The 15464-nt window shown below is 35.9% G+C and overlaps 2 protein-coding genes across 2 annotated transcripts; both read right to left on the minus strand.

Moving 5' to 3' along the window:
• Positions 1-2933: 2933 nt before the first annotated feature.
• LOC133701348 (plastidal glycolate/glycerate translocator 1, chloroplastic) lies at positions 2934-9294 on the minus strand. The gene is made up of 8 exons (XM_062125238.1): positions 8847-9294; positions 8370-8685; positions 7712-7973; positions 7451-7566; positions 4975-5084; positions 4356-4533; positions 3999-4128; positions 2934-3249 (listed from the first exon to the last, which is right to left on the minus strand). The coding sequence occupies exons 1-8, from the start codon at positions 9273-9275 to the stop codon at positions 3099-3101; spliced, it is 1692 nt and encodes a 563-aa protein (XP_061981222.1). The 5' UTR covers positions 9276-9294; the 3' UTR covers positions 2934-3098.
• A 968-nt stretch (positions 9295-10262) lies between these two features.
• LOC133701349 (4-coumarate--CoA ligase-like 6) lies at positions 10263-13895 on the minus strand. Its single transcript, XM_062125239.1, has 6 exons — positions 12807-13895; positions 12264-12453; positions 11411-11556; positions 11219-11286; positions 10799-10901; positions 10263-10617 (listed from the first exon to the last, which is right to left on the minus strand). Exons 1-6 carry the CDS (start codon positions 13848-13850, stop codon positions 10504-10506), a joined length of 1665 nt encoding a protein of 554 aa, XP_061981223.1. The 5' UTR covers positions 13851-13895; the 3' UTR covers positions 10263-10503.
• Positions 13896-15464: the final 1569 nt, after the last annotated feature.

Genomic DNA, 15464 nt, shown 5'->3' on the forward strand with positions numbered 1-15464 from the left:
AGCAAATCATCAAATCCTTTCTTGTAACTATGAAGCATTTTAAGCTGGAAAGAAAGCTTAATGAAATAAGTTATGGCGAGAAGCATGTTCTACTTTGAAGCTCTGAAAGGACAGCATTAATGTTCTTATGTAAGGGTTGCAAAAGAGAAACTAACAAATTCGATCCCTCAAGCAAAGAGAAGCAAAAGGCCTTATCCAAACCGGTTTTCCCTTGTGTCAGATTCAATTTAGCAGATTTTGGAGTGAAGGACACTGCCAAAATCTCTTTGGGAAACCGAGGGTGTAGGATGGGCTTCAATTATCATGTAAAGTTACGAGTTGTTGGAAATAAAACGAAAATGACATCATTAGGCAGAGAAATGACATTCACTTCCATCGCCATCTTGCGTTTAGCTTATTATAACAGATCGAAAGGAAAGAGGTTGAGGAAATCAAGATCTCTTTTTAATATAACAACACTCCACAACTTACCTGTGGAAGGTTGGGAATTAGGTATGCTGGCAATTTAGCTTCCAACATTCCAGATCTCTTTTCGATTGTAACAAACTTGTTAGTGCCATGTCTAGCCCAGTGGTCCTTCGAGTCAAGATGATGAGAAAGATTGTAACCTTCGGCTGACAGTTTCAGTATAAGTTTCACATATACTCCATTGCTCATTTTCCTCGTAGCCATGCGAACACCAGGCCTAATGAACTCTATGGGAAGAGGGTGCTCAGATAAGCTATTCGTGCAGCACAAGGATTGCCATCCACCAGCACCTCATTTGTAACAAACTCTTGGCATACCTGTACAAGACCAAAATGGAGAAACCCCAGATAAATCGAACTTTGTTTTGCCAACATCGGTATCAAGATTCTTTTTCTCACGTTTCGATTCAGGCCTGACTTGTCCATTCGTCTTCTTGGAAGATTTCTTCTCGGGTTGCTTTGGCCCCAAGACCTTGGGTGGAATTTGATTATATTTGTGAAATATTTGATTTGTCCATTCGTCTCGTTATTTTTTGGCGCTCGGTTCTCATGAAAAAGAATCCATTTTTATTATCTAAAAAGGATTAAAAATGAGAGGACTAACATAACATTATATTTGTGAAATATTTGAAGATCTTTTTAAAACATAAATGTTTAGGTCCTTTAGTTTTCAGATTATTTGATTAGGTCTAAAATTTTATTTTTTTTATTTAGTTCTTGAATTTAATAAAAAAAAAAAGAGAATCACTAAATTAAAAAAAAAATTAATAAACACCTATTTTTCAATCTCACAAGGAATTCGATCTTTCTACCATAAAACAAAGGCTAATTTTATCCAAATAAATACATAAATAAAATAAAGTTCTTTGACATATATACACCCCTGCAGGCTGCAGTCACAGTATGACTCACAGCTATAATGATAGCTAGCAGTGCAAATAAAGTTCTTTGACATATATACACTCCTGTTTGCTTCTCACCATGTTTCATTAGGTCAGGGCAGAATGAAATACTCAAATATTTCAGGTTGGTGAGATTCCTGATGCTTTTTGGAAGAGATGTCAGCTTTTGGGCAACCCCAGATTTTTGGAAGAGATGTCAGGTTTCCTAATGACTTTTGGCAATGATGCCAAGCTGGGACAGCCAACTATTTTTTGATACTGCAGTGCACTGAAGTGAACCATGCCGACATCAGGCAAGATTTTTAACTTATCAAGCCCATCTAAGCACAAATCCCTGAGGGAGATAAGGTGTTCAACAGTATCTGGCAAAGCAGCCAGCTCAAGGAATTGACGAATCATCAGCCGCTGGAGGGAAGTGAGGTGTTGAATCCCTTCTGGCAATGATTTCAATTTCTTGGAGTTTTGAATCTTTAAACTCTTAAGAGAGATGGGGTGTTGCGGGTCTTGCTCTGGTAAGGACTCGATCTCATCACAACGTTCAATAGACAACTCCAAGGAACTGGGGCCAACAAAGAAGTCCTCATTGAACATTTCAAGCTTGGTCAGATATGGCATTTCCAGTTTACAGAGAGTTTTGAGATTTCGCAGGCATTGCTCTGGTAATTTCTTAAGCTCCTTACAATAATAAAAAAGTAATTTCTCCGAGAAATTGAGGCCAAAAATTAAGTTCTCGGCCAAACTTCAAGCTTCCAAAAATGTAGAATTTGTGATTTTTGAAGAGCTGTCAGGTTTTGCAGCATCCCATGCGGAAAGGATGTCACCTCATCTAAGTATCCTAGCACAGGGGAAGTGAGAGTGCTAAGATATGAAACTGAATCCAATTAATCCTCATTGCAATGCCATGTATCTAGCGTTCTAAGTGAAACAAGTGAATGGCAGCGATGCAATTTGTAGCAATCAGAGACTGTCAACTTAGTGAGATTTGGGAGCAATTCTCTTTCGTTATCTCTTGAAAACCTTTCCAACCTTGGAAAATATTCAATTTTGAGTGTTTGCAGGGATGGAAATCTTCTCATTGCCCCTCCACAATGAGATTCTTTCTCTAGGTACTTCACATTGTGAATTCTAGACAATGTTAGATTCCTTGAGGAATGTAACATCCCTAGTGGTGGAAGATCTAACACAATTATCCCAATCAGATAGCTCAACAGAAACCAAATTATCAAGTAGGATTGGCTCAATGATCCAATGCGGAAAATGAGTACTTTTAAATCCTTCTATCTTAGGATTTGGATGAGGTTCAAGAGATTCAAGTACCCGTTCAGCATGTTCTTGTGATTCAGATTCACCATATTTTCTCCAATTCAAGGTCAAATGATGGAGATTTTCTTTCTGAGCAATAGTGGCTTCTTTGGTATCCACTGGATTTTCCACCCTCTCAAGGTGTAGAATAGATTAATTTACCTATGACATTTTTCTTTTGCTTTTCAGCCAGCTGACCACCTCCTAACAAGAAGACCAGTTCACTATTCATAATTTAAAGGAATTTAAAGGAGGTGAGGAGTTTTTGCAGAAGGATGATGCCAACTTCTATACATAATTGACTGTAATCAATAATACAAGGTTGGCTATTAGCACTGTGTACATGCTAAAAATAATGCTGTGGGAGGACAAGGATAATCAATCAAAAGTGTGTATGGCCACCAATAACCAAAAGCTGCCCAAACTTTCAGCCAATTATTGCAAGTAAGCTTTGCCTAACTGCAGGAACTGAACAAAACAATGAACCAAATATACCAGTGAGAGCATAAGCGATGGCACAAAATGGAAGTGCCTCAGGTTCCTTGGCTGACAATGCTGCAGTTCCCAGTCCATGAGCACTGAAACAATTAAGAAGGATAAGCATAAATGCAGTAATGGGACACAGTTCCTACAAAACTTTGCAAAATCTTCACACAGGAAAACTAAAGTAGGATATGAATATAATACTCAGGACTGAGCATGTCAGGTTGTAGACTCTTGAACAGAACAGGTAAACTGAGCTTATCTGAGCATCACAAGCTGCGACTATACCCGAAGTCACAAACAAACTTGGGTAAGGTTCTTAAAGCATAACTCAAGATTGTGCATCAAGTCCAGTTCAGTGAGCAAAGTTTGAGCATCCTATCTTTCTTCTTATTTTCAATCCACGGTTTTGTTTTTATATGCTATAACCAAAATGACTAAAATATTCAACCAAAACAGAAAAACACAGATCTCCTTTCATTGACTAGTCCAATTCTAAAATGATTTTGACTTTTATAAGATTCAGCAATAAGAATCTCAGTGACATTCAGAATTTTCTACATATTAAATAGCTTAATTATTAACCAGTTTTAAGTTCCCCAGGAGATTCAGTTTCCAGTTTCTTGCCAACAGCAAGCATTTTGTTAGCACAAATTATTGGTCCCAGATGCATTTTTGTTGCAGTCCCCTGAAAGAAAACTATACAGGTGAGCTATGAAAAAGATAGTTGCCTATAGCTGATATGACACATCATTATATTTACTAAAGAAAGGGAAGGGTCTATGCTTGCAAAGATTGTTTAGTGCTTGAGTTCGTACTGATTTGTCTTTGGAAAACCACAAACCTGGAAGCAGTTGCTATTCCTCGAGCAATGGGATCACGAAAATTTAATTTATCGAGCACTGCTTGTACAAAATTTGCTCCAATGAGACCAGTTACAACAACTACAGCAGCTGTGAGAGATGAATTGGCACCTACAACCAATATATAAAATTAATTCAATTAAAAATGGTAATGAGTCACAACAATCATCTGCAGTACATTGTGTTCTAACTGACCAAAAGTCGTTAAGTAAATTGGAAATGAATTCATCTCAGAATAATGGTGTTTGATATGTCAAAATTTAATTTTAGCATCACTAGTGGATGTCCATTTATGGAATTCCCAGCTTCCAGCTGTAGCGTTCTGAACATTACTATACCTTCAAAGAATGACACAATGCTGAGGGCTAATGCCACGGTTATACATCTGGGAATAATGGACACAGTCAACGTTGGTTCTAACCCAACTAGACGTCCCACGAGAGCCGTTGAATACAATGAAAATAGTGTTGAAACAATGACGGACGTGAAAATCTCAGCTGCATGTCTCTTAACAAGCTGCAGAAACACCAGAGTATATAAATTCACATTGCCATGACAAAAGGACCAGTAAGTTAAGAGCATCATCTGATGACAAATTTTTATTATTCTGAATCGAGGACAACAAACCATGTAATGACAAAGCATACATAGAATACGACTGAGGATAAATTCATATAAAGGTAGATGCAATAATCTAGATTTCTAGATTCTTGCAAGGTCTAAATATTTTGAGGTTTTTCATTTCTTATTCTCTACTCTGAATTTCAAACGCATTGTCTTCCATTACCAAATGAAAAAAAAAAATGTATAGCAGATAGTTTGGTTGGCAACACCAAATAGTTACAATTAAATAAAAGGAACCGCTAGTCCTTCCTGAGTAACAGCACAGATGAAACATATCCACTTTATACAAAATGAACCCGACCTGTTGGCATGGATTGTGAGAAAAGAAGTTACCTTTCGCTGCTTGAACATTGAGAAGGCAAAAGAAAGAATGACAGGTCCCAAGAATCCCATTAACACATCACCAGCTCCAGGATTAGATGAAACTTTTGTAAGGTAATATCCTGTGTGCATTGGAAGAAAATTACCATAACTACAATGAGGAAGTACAGAAACTAAGCTTAAAAATAGATATGGAAAAACTTAATGAAAAAAATGTGACCATAGAGAAGGACGGAGGAAAAAAGGAGTTCACACGGTATGTGATTTGAATTCCAACAGAAACTAGATCAAAACGGCTTTTGAACTTTAAGATTTCCATCCCTGAAATTTAAAAAATCTTGTCCAAAATATTTGTAAAACTATATCTCAGTTAACTTCAGTTTTGAATTATAGAAGTGTTCATCATTAGATCATAAACAACCATCTTTTATCATTGACAAAACAGTATTAGCACAAGTGATGCAATAAATAAAAAGTTCGAGGTCCCTCAACATTTTGCATAAAGGCTATCAGCGGTTTGGTAGTGATTGGTATGGTAGATAATATTGATTGGATTGTATTCGATAAATAATTATTTTATTTTATATATGCTGAACAATATTGATTGAACTGGACTCGACAAATCATTATTTTATTTTATGTTTGGTGTGCTTTGAACTGCTTAGATAATATTGATTGGATTGGATTCGACAAATAATTATTTTATTTTATGTATGCTAGACAATATTAATCAAACTGGACTCGACAAATCATTATTTTATTTTGTGTTTGATGTGTTTTGAACTGGACTAAATAATTTATTTTATTTCGTATTTGGTAGATATCTGATGAGACTCGGCTGACAAGGGGATTGGAACAATCTGAGTTTGAGAAAAAATAGAGAAATGATTGATCCAACTCGACTTACTCAAAAAACCAAGTCGACTTGCGACTCGGTGACCCGATATAAAACACAAGTAAGAAATCCTTTTGACTTTTTTTTTAATTTCTTTTTTATAAAACAAGGTTGATTTGATTTTCTTTTTTTAAAAAAATATTGGGTCAACTTAAGTTGACCCTCCCACCCTATGACTCAAGTCTTACCCCGAGTCAACTCCTAAGTCAGGTTTTAAAATTATAATAATAACTATTTTTATCCATATGTTGACTTGAGTCAACCCGAGTTGACCCTCCCGACTCATAAATCATGCCTTGCCCTGGATTGACCTTCAAATTGAGTTTTAAAATTACGATAATAATCACTTTTATTGTATGTTGACTCAGATCAACCCGGGTTGACCCTTTCAACACGTGATCCAAGTTGATCCTTGAGTCGGATTTTAAAAATTTGATAATAATCATTTTTATTTTTACATTGTCTTGGGTCAAAATGAGTTGTCCATCTCGACCCGTGACATGGATCTTACATTAAGTCGATCTCCTAATCAGGTTTTAAAATTATAATAATTATTATTTTTATCCTTACATTAACCCAAATCAATGGTCAACCCGACCTGTGACTCGAGCTACTTTTATCTTAATGTTGACCTGGATCAATGGTCAACCGAACCCAAGACAGAGACTTTACTCGGGTCGACCTCCTAATTGGGTTTTAAAATTATGATAATAAACACTTTTATTTTTATGTTGACCTGGTTCAAAGTCAACTCAACCCATGACTTAAGTCTTGCCCCAAGTCGACCCCGAATCAGGTTTTAAAACTATGATAATAACCATTTTTATCTTTACATTAACTCAGCTCAATGGTCAACCCAAGCCGTGACCCAGGTCTTGCTCCAAGTCGACCCCCCAGTCTGGTTTTAAAGCTATAATAATAATCACTTTTATCCTTACATTGACCTAGATCAATAGTCAACCCGACCAGTGACCGAGGCCTTGCCCTAAGTCGACCCGGAGTTAAATTTTAAAACTATGATAATAAGTATTTTTATCTTTTTGATCAATGATCAACCTAATTTGTGACCCAAACTTTACCCTGGATCGACTCTCCAATCAAGTTTAAAACTATAATAATAACCATTTTTATTTTATACTGATTCGAATCAACCTGAATTAACTTTTCTACAAGAAACTAGACAAGTTTGTCCTACCCCTTCTAAAGGGACAAAAGTTTCTCTGCTAGAGTAGTTTTGAACAAAATAAAAATTGATTTTTATACTATTCAAAATACACCAAACAACTTCACAAAAAATAATTATCATATCCGGTCCATCTATGTTCGGAATACCAAATACTACCTAAGTTTGTCAATGGAAACTGCCTGAAATGGGCCCTCCAGGTTTTGTTCTCTACTAGCACTATATGTAACAGCAGGAAACATAATACATAATGGAAACTAACACATATGATAGAAAGGAAAAGCAAGAGATGGCTTGTGGAACAAAATAACACAGGCATTTTGTAGTAACAATTGTTGTCATTTGTTGTTGCTCCGCGTCAGAAAATGAGTGAACTAAATGAAGACAGCAAACACTTTGAAAAGTGGTACCTAGAACGGGATCAAGTCCAGATTGGGAAAGGAACCCAAAGGCCAACGCTGCCAAATCTGCAGATAGTGCACAGCAAATAATGGGATGGAAAACCTTCTTAACACCAGATGGTAACCTGAAAACCAGAAGAGTAAAGCCATGATTTTTTAACTGGGCTACAATTATAATGAATGTGTGCAACAATTCCATTCCTCGTCAATTTGGTCTGAAAAACAATTGTCAACACAAAGGTTGCTAATCTGAGGAAACTGAGATTTTACCCAGAACCAACCATATAGCCTAGCACGGTGGACGCTAGTAGGAAAGGAAGGCATGTTCTGGCTGCAGTCCCCAATGCCGTTCTATATAATAAGGCGACAACAAATGATACAAGGAAGACCCCACTCCAAGCCCACATTTCCAATGGAGAAAAAGGAGAGGGTTTCGCCATAGGCTCAGCATCAGTCATTTCTGTCTTCACCATTTTTCTCACAGCAATAGCTGTAAAACCCGCCACACAAAGTGACGCCAACCACCCTCCAGCTGCAGTTATTAGAAAGCATTTGTATCATTATTATTATTATTTATTATTATTGCAAAACACAACTTGAAAAATAGTCCCACCAAAATGGAAGTAAACATGGGAATGCTGACTGGATGGTATATGAATACTGACCAAAGTGAGAAAAAAAATGGTGGCCATTGGAATCGAAGATATGAATAATGAAATGGTCAACAAAAAACTTGAAACATAAGGAGAATGAAGGGGATGCTATGTTATCTTGGCTTTTGAGCTTGCAATAATTTCTGTGATTTCAATAGATAACATTAATTATGTGTGATTCTCACAAATTCATAGTGACATTTTATTCATTAAGCCAACTATATTAAAGATTTAGAGAGTGAATAGCAATGAATCAACAAAAAGCTTCATTTTACCTGTGATGAAGCAAATCTTGACACCTGATGCAGCAGGGATATCTTTAACAGAGAGAGGCAAAACAACCAATGATGGAACGTAGAACAACGGAAGCCATCTCTGAATGAATAACAGTGCTGGCTGGAAGAAGTTCATTAAGCTTGTTGCAGCAGCCGGAATAGTTATATCAAGAATGACTAAAACTGAGAATATGCAGAACATGCCAAACAGAGCACTTGGAAACTTGATAGCAGCAGCCACAAATGCCTTTTTCAACAACTTATCCATTGCAAGGATAATCCCAAGTGAAACAAGCAAATGCAAGATCCCAATCACCTTATGCAATCAATATAAAAAGGAGGTAAATCAAATAGTTGAATCAGCTTAATTAAATGCAACAACTCAATACCAATTGGTAGAAATCATACAAAACAGGAAAGCATAAAAAAAAATAAAAGGAGTGCAAAAAAGAAAAACAGTAAAACCTTTATACTAACCTGTTGAGAAATAGATGAAGAGCTAGTACTGGTACTGCCTTCTGAGCTCATAGATTTCTTGGAAATTCCTCGACTAGAGCAGGTTTCTTGAGGACCCATTTGCAAGAACCTTGAATTAGGCTCAGGAACTCTAATGGGTGCCCAAGTCTTATGAAAATAAGATTGGTTATATACATTTTGGAATCCATTGTAAACACCAAGTAGTGTTTTTGTACGGATATCCCTATTGACAGGTGATTGTGATTTGAAAGAATATTGTTTTGAGTGGTGATGACAGAGTTGAACGGAATGAGCGACTAAAGGAGTAGCCATGGGAAGAGTTAGAAGGAGAGCTCTTATTTTTCCTTTTCTTTTTCCTTTTCTCCGTGGAGGGGTCCAAAGGGTGGTCTTTTTTTTCTTTCTTTTTTTTTTTTTTTTTTGTATGGACATAAAACAAGGTTGGTTTCTAAGAAGATGAGATTGGCTCCCTCTTTTCCTGTAACGAATACTACCGGTTTTTCCCGGGAATTTTTCATAGGCTTGTAGCGTCTCTGGGAGGATTGCTTAGACTGTGTTTCGAAATACAGTAAAAATTAAGATGACGTACAAATCGCATAAATAAAAACTTTTTTTTTTCATGTATTTTTTTTTTAATAGATTCTAAGCATAAACTTCAACCTCTACTACGTTTTCATTCCCAGACAATCAAGATGCATCCATAATTATAATTCATTATCAGGGATAGAGACAGGGGTTTTCAACAATTAAGTTTGTTGTATTAAAAAAAAACCCTGAAATGAGTGGGTGAATAATTAGGGAAGGAAATTATTATACCTCCTGGCTGAGATGCCAGGGGAAGGTGTGTGAGCAATAAGCTACAAATCTACCATCTCCAAACGAGCACGGTTTGAAGGAACCTTCCATGCAGTTTCCTTCTCTTGATCAACTCCTCGGCCCCCTTTTTTTTTTTTACTTGCAAAATCAATATGACCGGAAGCTTTTATTAATTTTCAAAATACATATAAATAATCTAAAATTGCACGTTTTCCATTTTCTCTTCCACATATTTATGGACTCAAATAAACGACAACAACCACCACTGTCACCACTATATTGCAGGTGGTTCATGGTTGGATTGAGAAAAGGAGATAAGAATTGTTTGATGAAAAAAGATCGTCAGAGTACTGCCCTTTTTTCCCTTGGATTTTTCCTCTTCCCTGCTTGATACTTCTTTTATTTTTACAATTTATTTTTGTTAACATCATCACAGCTAAATGATTTAAAAATAATAATAAAAAATTTAATTCAAAGTTTTAAAAAAACGTAATTTAAGTTTGAAGTTTGAAGTTCTCTTGACAAAAATAGACAGAAAACATTTTTTCTCTCCTTGAAGGATACAGATGGTGCGAGTTAGGATCAATAAGCTAAAAGTTTAAATAAAAAAAAATCTGACTTGGATTTAAAAATAACTTTCTGGTTCAAGTCATTGACTATTTCAAACCGAACACAGGAATGGTTTTTCCTAGTCGAGAGCTTGAAAAACAACTCAATGAAATTTGTAAAAAGCCATGCCAAATGGACTCTTTCTTTCTAATTACTATGATCAAAATTTGAGACCCCGGTGTTATACTGAATTTGAGTGCTGTAGCTAATCTGGTCTTTGCGTAAAGAGGACACATTACAGTTTAGAAGTCAAGGAGCGCTTGAGCTCCCTCCGGAGTATCTTTCCAGCTGCAGACTTTGGGATTGATTGTGTAAAGATCACCTTCCTAACCTTCTTATAAGGTGCGACCTGACAAGAAAATATATTTAACCTTCAGTGTTGGCCATCAAGGACAGAGCCAAAATTCCAGCATGCACAGCTGCCGTTTCGTTATCTCTCGTATGTTCATCTTTGTGAGCCATGATTATGAGAATCTGGGTAAATGTATGTGCATGAGTTCAAAGAAGTCCATTAGGTCAGAATAAACTACCTGCTCGGCCACATAGTTGATAATAGCTTCCTGTGTTAGCATGCTTCCCTGCCTCTTGACTACAAACGCTACTGGTATCTCTCCACATTCTTTATCGACGACACTGAAAAATCATGATGATGTGTTCATATGTATATTTATAGTTGATGAAATTCAGGCGAAGCAATCAGGGGACATGTAGAGACTGAGATAATGACTAATATGAGTACAATTAGCAGTAACATATGCTATAACAGTTCTCTTTGGATATCAACAATCTGAAGCTGTAACTATGTTTCAAGACTGTCCATGACTGATTTATATGGATGTTTAAATGCTAAACATGTCAGCCATTTCACCTAGAAATTTTTGGATAACACTAATCTCTACAACTGTTACTGCAGTAAACATTGCTGTGAGCTTTCAACTCATCATACTTACGGTATTACAGCAGCATCAAGTATCTCACAATGCGAAATCAATACAGCCTCTAAATCTGCAGGAGCAATCTGCAGAAGAGACAAAATTGTCACATACAAATCAACAAACTGCAATCATATCAAATTATGTCTATCAACATTTATTTAGTTCCAAACTTTAGGAAGTTGTATGATATGGAATGGTAATCTGTACCTGAAAGCCCTTGTACTTGATAATCTCTTTCAAGCGGTCAACTACATATAAGTACCCATCATGATCAGCATAAACAACATCCCCGGTATGTAGCCAACCATCTTTGTCAATGGTCAATGCAGTTGCCTCTCCATCGTTTAAATACTCTGAAAATTTGCAGGGATGTAAACCAAATTTACTTGGAACATTTTCAGAAAAAATGCAAAGAGAAACGCCACGCTTTGTTTTGCAACAAAATGGGGAGGAGCGGCTAGGTGATCACAGCAAGAGGTTCCTTTTCTTTTCTCTTTTTCTTTTTTTTTCTTTTTTTTTTTTTTTGGGGGGGGGGGGGGGGGCTGAGGTTGCTGAACTGATTAAGATGATTGCCAAGGCCGCAAATGAAAATTTACAGGTTTTTTTAATCATAAAAGGAGAACAGTGCATGAATAAACTGTTGTAGCATGGGCTGCTTTTAATTGAAAGTCGATGGGGCACGGTTTTTGAAGAACTGTTTTCCGTTCTAAGCAAAAATAAAAGGCTAAGAACTTGGGTGCAAATACAGAAAAGGGTGCAAATAAAAGGCTAAGCCCACTGTGATAGATGACATCATCAAATATCCTAAGAAGAAAAACGATATAATGTCCATTGAGGAGTTAAACTTGAAATTTTCTAGCACTAGCAATGAAGACAGATACTTCTTGGGGTTTGACATGAAAATAATGAACCAAAATGAGCAACAGAAACCAAACTAGCAGAGTTCTGGTAATGAGAATAAAGAGTAGCGTTTAATTTGTTTTCCAGTCGTAGGATAATTATATGCATTTCTGGCATCGCAAGAACTTGAAGCGATTAAAAAGGGTGTAAAATTTATCACCTTTCATAACTCCAGGTCCCCGAATCCAAAGCTCACCACTCCCCCCAGGAGGCAATAAAGCTCCAGTAATCCAATCCACTACTTTAGCTTCAATATTTGGAGCCAAAAGTCCGATGGAAGAATATTTTTGGAATTTTTCAGTGTTGAGGCCACGGGTTCCTACAGCCGTTGACTCAGTCAGGCCATATCCCTGTAAATAAACCAATTTCATAGCTCGAAAATTCTGAAAATCAAAGAAGCTAGCATGACTATAAAAACAAAGCCAGTCAAAATGCAACCCTTATTATAAATACTAATGCCTCAATTATTGAAGAACTCAACCAAAAAATTATAAAGAACTTAATTTCTAACTACGGAAAAAAACTCCAAAATTTCCAAGGGCAGCTCATATGCAAGCTAACAAAGCCTTCTGTTCCAGACAGAACAATTACTCAATCTGCAGCCTAGAAAAAGGAAAATCAGGAAAACGTACTTGGGGACTACAATGGAATAACTAAGTCAAGCTTCTAGTCTAAGGAGTCTTTCGAATTTGGATCCATATACCTGAATGAAATCAACATGCGGAAGAACCTCCACAAAATCCTGTATGGTTTTGCCAAACAAAGGAGCCGCTCCACATGAAACCAGCTTCAAACACTTCAAGCTATTTCCACAAACACCTTTTGCAGTCCTTGTCAACGCAGTCAGTATTGGCGGAACAACTGGAAAATGAGTTACTCCATACCTATCAATCACCTTCACCATCTCACTGACATCAAATTTCCTCATTACAACAATGCTAGACCCCAGTGACAGTAATCCCACAACAAAAAGCGACAGCCCATATATATGAAACATTGGCAAAACAGCTAAATACACATTATCCGTACTCGAATACTCGTACTGTGAAGCCTCAAATTTAACAAAAAGCTCAACCATGGATATAAAATTCCTATGTGTTAGAACAACCCCTTTACTAGCAGCAGTAGTACCTGAAGAATACATTATTGCTGCTGTATCTTGCTGCCTAATCACTGGCTTTACACCCACATCACCCTTACTATAAACTAGCGTATAGAAAGCTTCAAAGTCATTACTTTTCTCATCAAAATTTACATTTTCTGGTACACCAATCACAGGAATCCCCAGTGGCTGAAATTTACCAACTTTTTCTAGTTCAACAAAAGCAATACATGCATTACAATCAACAATTCTCTGCTTGACTTCTAGTTCACTACTAAGTGGATTCATGGTACTGACAATGCCACCAAGATACAACACGCCGAGGAAAACAATGGGAAAGTGAATGGAATTCGGCAACAAAAGCAAAACAACGTCACCTTGTTTAATGCCCATGTTACTAAGACCAGAGGCAACGGATTTCACCAATGGTAGAATCTTTGAGTAAGAGATTGAAAACCCAGAAGAGGAATCAATAAGAGCTGTAAGGCCATTGTGGTTATGGTGTGAAAAAATGAAAGAAACAACATCAAGAAATGGGTCTGCAGGTAAAGGTATAGGAGGGTGTTTGCTGCTATAAATTCCTGTTTCCGGTGAGTACCACTCTGGGAGTGTTGTTTTTGAGGCGGTGGCAGTGAGTTTCTCCATCCGGGGTCCTGTCGAGTGATTACTGAAATGGGTGTTAGTAATTTGCTGGCGCTATTTATAAGTACAGAGGTCAGGGAGATCAAACAAGGGACAAGACAGGTCACCAGAGGGTTAACACAAAAAAGGTACTATGTTTTGGATAACCGGTCACTTGTCACCCAAAATATAATTAAATACGAAAAGTTTAGATTAAATAGCATAGTTTCAAGATTTCATAATTCTATAAAATCATATTTTTCAATCATGATATTTTAAAAAAAAAATAATATTTTGGCTATTTTAAGATTTTAGATTATTTTTATGTTTTAAGCTCCAAAAAATTATAAAATAAGTGTTTTTATTAATTTGAAATTTTATTTATTTTATAATTTTAAAAAGTTAAAATATTTAAAATTTTATTCTTCTTAAAAAAATTGTAAAAATATACAATAACTATAATCAATAAATTTTAATTAAACTCAATATATTATCATATTCCGTAATTATAAGCGGACCCGCAAATACTAAAAAACATATATATATATATATACACACACGCGCGCGCGCACAAAAAGAATATAAAATAACTTAATAATACAATATTCAAATAATCTCAATATATACAAACATAAATCATCTATTGATCTATGTTTATGTCATCAACTGAATGATCCGGACACATTAGTAGCACGATTGTATCCAGCTCTTACTCCTGTTTGAGTGGTTTTATTTTCTATCACAACATCATCAAGAATTAGCCTTTTCTCTAAAAGTTTCAAATCCAGTACGATAAAAATCTAACCACTTGGACTCTATGGTATGAACTTCGCTTTCTTCATCAATACTATGAAGATGAGATTTGGCCTATTGATCCTCCCGTAACAAGAAGTCAACTTAATATTAAGAAAACATTAATATTAAATTAAAAGATAAATACATAAAACTCAATGATTAACATATATTAATTATAAATGACTTTATTACTTGCATGATGTTGAATCCACTAGGCTTGTTACCCATAATGTATATATCCAGGTGAAGGAACTTGCTTGAGATCCGAAGTAATGATTCATCATGTTATACTCATGTACCAAATCATATACTCCTCATCAGTAATTATTAGATAAATCTATGTAAATATCTCATTCTTATATGCATCTCACTGTGAAATCAGTCGTAATCATCATTTTTACATCTATGAGTAATGGCATGCAAAGTATCACTCGTATTGATATCAACTGGAATGTGTTGTTTATAATCGAACTGTCGCATTACTCAATCCGAACAATGTAACTCAACCATCTCAAAACATATTAGTGGGACCATTGCTATCTATAAATCCATCTCACAGGTGTAAACAACTAAAGCAACAACCAATCTTTCTTCAGAGTAAGGCGTCCAAATGATATGCAGATTATAAGTTAAATAAATATCAAACAACAATAATTTGATGCAGTTAATTATTTTATTTAGTATATAGTTCAAAAAATACTTGAATAGCATATTGCATGTTAAGCTCGCTCCAATAAAATGCTAGCATATATACTGGATTATTTTCAAAAACTCATCTAGAACACCTCTTAGCATAAAATATATGTTAGTTTAATTTTATTTTTCAAAGTTTCAAGAACACAA

This window comes from Populus nigra, chromosome 8, assembly GCF_951802175.1.
Source record: "Populus nigra chromosome 8, ddPopNigr1.1, whole genome shotgun sequence".
Classification (NCBI taxonomy): Eukaryota; Viridiplantae; Streptophyta; class Magnoliopsida; order Malpighiales; family Salicaceae; genus Populus; species Populus nigra.